Genomic DNA, 7,915 nt, shown 5'->3' on the forward strand with positions numbered 1-7,915 from the left:
AATCTTTATATCTTATGGAGCTGCCTGTTTGCTAAGTTTCAAATGATTATTAAACAGCAAGCATTTAAAACTCACTGCAGCGCACCCAGAGTCCGAATTCACTCGTTTTCATTCATTCACTCCTTCAAGTGAACTATATTAGTGGAGTAATGTAGGGGATAGTGAATGAGGTATAGCCTAGTGAGTGATTTCGAACACAAATATGAATCTCTTCACTTGAATTGTTATTAGCAGGATACACATTCATTTATTTATGAACATTTGATCCTAAAGTTAACAAATTAGGCGTAGCCTACTATCTGCAATTAAAGTGAAAAAAAAACACAAAAAAAACATTAGAATTGTGCATTAAATAAGCATGTTATAAGCAAGCCACCCCTAGATTTAAAGGATTAGTTCACTTCACTCCATAATTAAATTTCCTGACAATTTACTCACCCCCATGTCATCCAAGACATGTCTTTCTTTCTTCAGTCAAAAATAAATTAAGTTTTTTGGACCTTCAACCCGTTGGTCCCCGTTGAAGTCCCCTATATGGAGAAAGATCCTGAAATGTTTTTCTCAAAAGCCTCAATTTCTTTTCGACTGAAGAAAGAAAGACATGAATATCTTGAAGGACATGGGGGTGAGTAAATCATCAGAAAATTTGAATTCTGGACTCTGGAGTGAACTAATCCTTTAAGCAAACAAAACTCACAGCATCTCCTGAGTTGGTGTTGGTGACTAAAAAAATGCCATAAGACTCGCAAAGGGAGCTCTTAATTTCTTGTTTACAGCGACATCTGCTGGTAGACATTTGATTTTAACATTGGCAAGCGCGCAATTTCTTAAATCTGCTGCGTCATCATTTGCGTGCTCTCATCTAAGACTGACTAAATTCCCACGGACCAAATATAGCATACGGGTATTGTGGGATTCTTAGGAGTTACCACATCCTTATTAATGTCTGAAATGTGTTTACAATTATAGCCAAGACATAGCTTGCATGTCAGTTTAAAGCGATGTAAGAGGGTTCCCACTTATTTTAACACATCGAACAAGACAATCGCAGCTTTAGTCAGAGTCAAGGTTAATCGCCCTAAGGAGAGTTTTCGGTTGACCGTCATTCGTGCATGCAGGAGGGATCCGGTGACTGCGGCGGAGCTGCGGCTTCCTCAGCAGCATCAGCATCTCCATCGACTCTCATCTTTTAGGAGACTAGAGTGCATTGACTTGCAAGACGAGGAAACGGCCAGAATATATCGGCTTGGAGGTAACATTGTCCTTTAGCTATATGACAGTCTGCATTTGCCTGTGTTTTCAGATGCCCTATCGATTATTTCAGTAAATAAAAAAAAAACTGACCTAAACTGTCCTTGAACAGATATGGGTTGGGTCGGTATGCGGTATTCGGCAATTCATCACCTGCGATTTAACCCGACGTAATTTGTTACTTGTGTAGGCCTACTCATGATTTGAATAGACCAAATCTCTTTGAAAGCTGTATGGGTGATATATATATCCTGATATTGAAATATCAGGCTGTCACCTAAAACTGTGGGGCACATAATGACCTTTAAATCTCTCTCGGGTTCTTTATTTAATGTCTCGTAAGTAGCCTAAAATATATGTCCAACATGTTTAACATTTTTTTTTTTCTACAGTTATTCGGAGACGGAAATTGAATTTGGTCCCTGCATAGAAGAGGCAATGACGTCGTATCCATCACTAGCAGCTTGTTTTGTTTCATGTAAGTAACTTGTTCTTTAAAGTTTTAATTTTATCGAGATAATTAAGACAATAAAGACAGGTGGAAGGACACTTACTCTTCCTAAGACTTCACAAGTCTTCTTAAAAGAACAGAAAGTTTATTTACTTAAATGGTATGAGATGGTTTGAGCTTCTCAAAAAATAAAAAATAAAATAATTTTTGGCACACTGCATGGCCATTTATATTTAAATAAATTAAATTTATATAGATTATTTCTTGTGATGTTAATCCTTTAAAGGCAGCATGAAAAGAAAATTCCCCTTATCTATTTTCTAAAGGCATGTTATTGATCTTATTGTGAATGATTCATCCATGTCCTTTTAATTTTTTAATAACTTAAATTATATAAAATATTTTTTCATTTAAATTTATAATAACTTCTCTCAGGTAACGTATTCTGGACTTGTCCAATCATTTAGCCTGGTTATACTCTGCCCCTTTCTTAGAAATGCCTGCAAGCTTACATTCAGATCTGCCTCCACGTCCCCATCTTACATTCTCTAAAATCCGTTTCACTTAGATATAGGCTACCTGAAAATACAAGAAAAAAAAAAAATTCTGTTTCTACTTCTGTTTCATTGCGACTAACAATTTTAAAAACTACATTTAAAAGTATTCATACTCAATATTGCCATCATAATTTTATTTTCCCAGGCATGGACACAAATAACTCTAGCACCCATTTTTTTTTTAGAAGAAGAAAAAATCAACATGAGTAGGAAATCAACATAGGCTACCTGAGCCAAACATCCCAAGGTCAGAGAGTGCAGTACAATACTGAGCAAACGAACCAGGTCCAATTTCCCTTCCTGACATATGCATGTAAAAGACAGTCGGTGCGGTTCACAATTCTGAATTGTGCTCATAACTCATAACACTTTTTATGTCTGCACTGTATATAGTAAAAATGCATTTACAATAGGCTGCATATGTATCAGGGTTATGTTTAGGAGGGAGGGAATTCATTGAGAAGGTAGGCAGAGATGAGGATCCAAGTGCAGGGGAGTTTAATGAAACAAACAAACAAACAAAAATAAAAGCTGGAACAAAATAAAACTGGGAGACAAAGACCATGAGGAACAGCAAATATCTTACAACTGACAGAGAACAAGTGAAACACAATTAAGGGTCAATCTATACACAGATAACAATCTAAACAAGCATAACAAGTAAAAAAAGACACACCTGGGGAAGACTGAAGCCCCCGATTATACTTCAAGCGAAATCGAAGAACAAACTGATGTGACATCATTTCGAACAAAATCAGGCCAAAACTATAACTTCGTTTGGATTTCGTTTTGAGAGTTCTAAAACAGCGTGTCAAAGCGAACTTCCCGAAAAGTTCGCTCCGGCTGGTAAACACCCCTGTACTCCCATTGGTCCGTTGCGATTACGTAATATGTAGGTGTGCGTGGAGGCTCTGCCTTCTTTCACGTGGAAATCTTCTCCAGTTCATTTCTCTTCACGAGTCCGTTGAGATCAGACGTGACCGGCGAATGAAAACATGCTGCTCTATAATAGAAAATGAAGTTGTACTTCTGATGAAACGAGACACTGACACTGTTTTTCATGTTTTAAGTAAAGCATGGTAAAGCTGCTAGATTTTAAGCAACTACTAGACTTTACTAGTGCTGAATTGCAGAGCTCGTGCAAACATATCCACATTGCTATGACCAGATGCTTTTCTTATGCTTTATTAAAAAAATGCTTGCTGTTCTCACAATTTTGTTTTGTGTTCATTTTGTTATTGAGAGGAAAGCGTGCAGCACATATTTACATTCAAATAAACGCCGCTCTCAGCTGTGTGGGCAGCTTCAGATGTTTGATAACAGTATATCGCTGAAAAAGAACTTGGCCGTGAGTATATTGGGGCCTTAATCAACAGGGAAAACTACAAAACTACAAACATGGCCACAGGAAGGAACACAAAAACACTTCAACATAAAAGTCCATACAAAACAGGCACACCGGGATCGTGACACTGTCGTTGTTCATTGTTTGGGTTGTTATCCTGTTAGTTGGTTTGCACTGTTTCTAGATAATTTTCCTTTGTCTGTGTTCATTAGTTCCCATTGTTTTAGATTTCCTTCATGTGTCACACCTGTTTAAATAGTTACCATTTTTTTTGTCTGGTGTTTTCCATGTAGCCCTCAGTTTGTTCAGTTTTTGCCTTTTGTGGTCTACGCTGCCACGTGTTTTTCCTATAATCTTCTCAGTTGTGGATTATATTCTTTTTTTTTTTTTAAAAATCAAAGTGCTGGAATTAGATCCCCTTCTTGTTTTTGCCTGACCTGCTGTGACATTTAGACATATCTGAAATATATGTCTATGGGTATGCAGGGGCAGATAATTATTCTATTAAAACAACAAAATGCTCATCTTATTTTTGAAAAGGTCAACTGCTCCATGAACATTAGCAAAAACTTATTTTAAAGTGGTTGTGCTTTTCTCCCAGTAGCATGTCTGTTGTGTATGATGGGTGTGGCCACTGCAACAGACCCATACCAGAAGCCTGGCTTCTTGGATTTTGACTCCTGGTTTTGGAACACCCCTCGAGGGCCACAGATGTACTCCTGCCTTACCTACATAGAGAGAAACCTCAGAGTTGACTGTGAATTCCCAGAGACCCACAAGATCCCCGGGCCATTCTGCGAATTCAAACAGGATGGGCGACTCATGGGATCCACCTACCCAAACAACCCGGTCCACCTGATCCCAAATATAGAGACCCGACGCCGAGCCAATGTCTCTCTGGTGCCACCTAACATTTGTCGCCTCACCTGGATGCCTATGTCCGATGACCGTGCGTACACCTACACCTGCAGGGTTTATCAGGGCAACACCTGGAAGGAGAACAGCATGGCATTCCATCAAAGTGAGTTTAAACATGTCTCAGCAAGACCTCCTTAACATATGCTGAATGACAACATTACCTGGGAATTATGCAAAGCCTGTTGAAGTTTAAATTAAAGGTGTTGTCCCTGCTTGTAAGATTTTCTTCTTTCAAAATCTGGGGGCTTTCACAATCTATATGCTTTCATAATTTGTGTGTTCTTAAATCATTGCTCTGTTGCTTAATTATCTGTCTCTCTCGTTCAAACAGGAAATCTTCTGGTGTGCTCTGGATTAAGCACATTTTTCCACACTGGGCCATGGATTCTTGCAGTTGTAATATCACTACCTGTTTCTCTTGGGTTTCTGTCAGCATGACCAGCCCTACATCGAGCAACCGAAACCTCAAAGCTATTCTCACATTTAACTGCCTTTCACATTTTAATTTAAATGTTTAGTTTTTTCTTACATGGTTAGGTTGATTTTTTAAGTTTGATTTATTTATTTTTGCTTTACAGTCCCATTTAAAGTTTCTGTGGAGATCACCGTCATTAGAATCCTGAATCATCAGGATTCACTGAGAAAAGCATACGGACATGATCCACGTGACCCCTTCTAGTATATATGGCCAAAATTTTGTTCAAAATTAAGATGCTACACTACCGTTCAAAGGTAAGACCCTAAAAGAAATTAAAATTTGTATTCAGCAACAATTGATCATTAAACGGGATTAAAAGTGACAGTAAAGACATTTATGTTATAATGTAAAAAGATTTCGATTTCAAATAAATGCTGTCCTTTTGAACTTTATATTAATCTATTAATCTAAGACACCTGCAAAAAAAAAAATGTTTTATCTCAGTTTCCATAAAAGTATGAAGCATCACAACAATTATTAGAATCATTCCTGAAGGACTGGGGCCGGTTTCACAAAGATAGACTTTGACTATGGCTTAGATATAGTAGATAGTCAGACTTCAGATAGACATCTAAATCAGACCGTTGCACAAAGCACTTAAGGCTCTGACTATCTTAAGTAGGACTACACTGCAATGCATTCTGGGTCAAATAAGACACTTTTCAAAACAAAAAACATGGCGGATCGAGTAAGCGCATTCAACCGCTCAGTGCAGTTTACCCCAGTGTAAAATATGTGTTTGTTGGAGGAGTATAACAGTTACAAGGACATTTTACTTGGGAAATTTAGCGGAGAATGTAGTAACAAGAAGAAATGTTTAAATTATGAGCCATTTTCCCTTTTCTTTTGGCTGTTTGTAATGTAACTGATTGTTACTGCTGGTTGCCAAGGTAACAGAGTCTTAGACCTAAGTTAGCCGGGGTTAGGTGTCTAATTTTTTTGGTCTAAATTAAGTCAGTCTTTATTTTTGTGAAACAGTCTAACTTGCATTAGACTAGTCTATGAGCAAATTTTAGACTTGTCTAACACTATAGACCGGTCTAAAATAGCTTTGTGAAACCGGCCCCTGGAGGTAATGGCTGTTGGAAATTCAGCTTTGCCATCACAAGAATAAATTACATTTTAATATATTAAACCAGAAAACAGTTGTTTTAAATTCTAATAATATTTTACAATAGTACTGTTTTACTGCATTTTTTTAATCAAATAAATGCAGAGACAAGAGACTTATTTAAGAAACATTTTAAAAATCCTAACGACTCAAAACATTTGAACAGTAGTGTGCACTGGTTTAAAATACAAACAAGACGTTTGTAACAGCAATTATTGCAACTGTTTAATGAAATTATCGTTTACAATAAGATTAGTAATACTGATTGCTGAAGCCTGAGTTTATCAGGCATCCAAAATATTTATCACCTAAAGGATTCTCAGTTATAAGGAATATATATTATTGTTTTGACACATGGCTAGGACCTTTATACAGTCTCCAATTATGTGCTTCCTTTAAGTCAAGTCATACAATAGCTCAAAAAGACATACTTTTTATTGCTGACATTTTTGTAATATTTATAGAAATAATTGAGTGAAATCATTGTAAGAGTAAACTATAATCTCATTGATCGGTTGGCTGGTTAATCGATCCTTGCAGTTTTTCCCAATGCAAAATGCGTTATACTACTTTTTCATTGTCTTCGCACCTCTGTTTATCACCTGTATAAGGACAGCTCTGTCTGAAGGACATCACCACTGTTGACATATTATATTGCAGCACTCACACATGATGCAACTAAATATCCTGTACAACTCAAGGACTTTTTTCATTAACGTTTCAAGGGAAAGAATGATACAGGCCTGGTACAGAACACAAGTGCATATAGAATGAGACTTTCAAGATTATGACTAAGCATTTTGATGCACTCTTACAAGTATTTATGTCTTCCACTGCGCTAACATGCACAGTGCAGCTGCTGTATACACACATTTAATTTGCTTTCACATGTTTAGCTGCTTTTCGCACATGCTTCCTTGCACTAACCTTAAGTGCCTTAGGTTGACTTAAGGTATAATCTGATCTTTTGCAATGTAGTGCTTTTGTCTGTTTCATTTGGACCATAATGACTCCCAAAGGCTGCATAGCAAAATGATCAAGCAACATGCACATTTCACGCACTTATATTTGTGAGGAAAACCTTTGTCTTCCCTTCTTTCACTGTATCTCTTTCCATTGCTTTGTCTTATTTTTTGAAGGATCTATACTGAGAAATATCACAGAAAACAATAAAGGAATGCAGAGCGTAACCTGTGCAGATCTTTTTATTTATGTTGCATTCAAAACACTTTTTAGAATGTAAAAGTGCTGGGGTTTTTTTGTTTTTTTTGTTATGAACGATTTCAATTATTCTGATCGCTTTTTCAGAAATGTAACACTATTTTGGAAGAAACAGAGATGCTGTAGATCAAAAACCCATTTTTGACCCGTTTTCAAACTTTTAATGCTGAGGACCCCGAAATATGGAGATACCCTTAAGAGGGATCACCTAACTACAAATAGTAAGCATGACATTAAAAATACATGCACCTCCCCCCGATTTCAAGGACAAGGCTTGAGCTAGTCCAAGACTAAAATGCATGTTTAAAATGTTTAAACTGAAAGCAACTTGCCACTGATATATCTTAAAATATGTTAGTGCCATAGTTTTGTCTCAAGATGAAATATTTTTTTCCAAGACACGTTTATAAAAGCTACTTAAATGTCCTCATTTAACTAAGGCCTAATCCTGGCTTAATTTAAGCCCTGTCTGTGAAACCAGGCCCTTGTTTCCAAAATTAAATAATTGGGGTCCTTGTTCTGAAGCAAAAACTAGTTGTTAAAATATGATCTGGAAAATATTTATATTATGAAAATAATTAAT

General features: G+C 36.7%; 1 protein-coding gene across 2 annotated transcripts; it reads left to right on the forward strand.

Annotated features, from left to right (window-relative positions):
* The first annotated feature begins 838 nt into the window (after positions 1–838).
* LOC311082605 (uncharacterized protein) lies at positions 839–5,254 on the forward strand. Of its 2 annotated transcripts, none has more exons than XM_084113539.1 (4): positions 839–1,252; positions 1,644–1,729; positions 4,206–4,625; positions 4,854–5,254. In XM_084113539.1, exons 2-4 carry the CDS (start codon positions 1,690–1,692, stop codon positions 4,958–4,960), a joined length of 567 nt encoding a protein of 188 aa, XP_083969665.1. In that variant the 5' UTR covers positions 839–1,252; positions 1,644–1,689; the 3' UTR covers positions 4,961–5,254. The 2 variants fall into 2 exon arrangements, with proteins under 2 accessions (XP_083969665.1, XP_083969666.1); XM_084113540.1 differs by having other exon boundaries at positions 894–1,252; positions 4,209–4,625.
* Positions 5,255–7,915: the final 2,661 nt, after the last annotated feature.

This window comes from Abramis brama (genome assembly GCF_963993115.1).
Source record: "Abramis brama genome assembly, chromosome: 5".
Taxonomy (NCBI): Eukaryota; Metazoa; Chordata; class Actinopteri; order Cypriniformes; family Leuciscidae; genus Abramis; species Abramis brama.

What these genes read in the sequence shown, in the direction of transcription:
- LOC311082605 (XM_084113539.1), top strand. Translation starts at nt 1,690, where the DNA reads ATGACGTCGTATCCATCACTAGCAGCTTGTTTTGTTTCAT. An exon ending in AGCAGCTTGTTTTGTTTCAT is followed by an intron (nt 1,730 to 4,205) that starts GTAAGTAACTTG and finishes CTTTTCTCCCAG; the next exon opens with TAGCATGTCTGTTGTGTATG. An exon ending in CAGCATGGCATTCCATCAAA is followed by an intron (nt 4,626 to 4,853) that starts GTGAGTTTAAAC and finishes TCGTTCAAACAG; the next exon opens with GAAATCTTCTGGTGTGCTCT.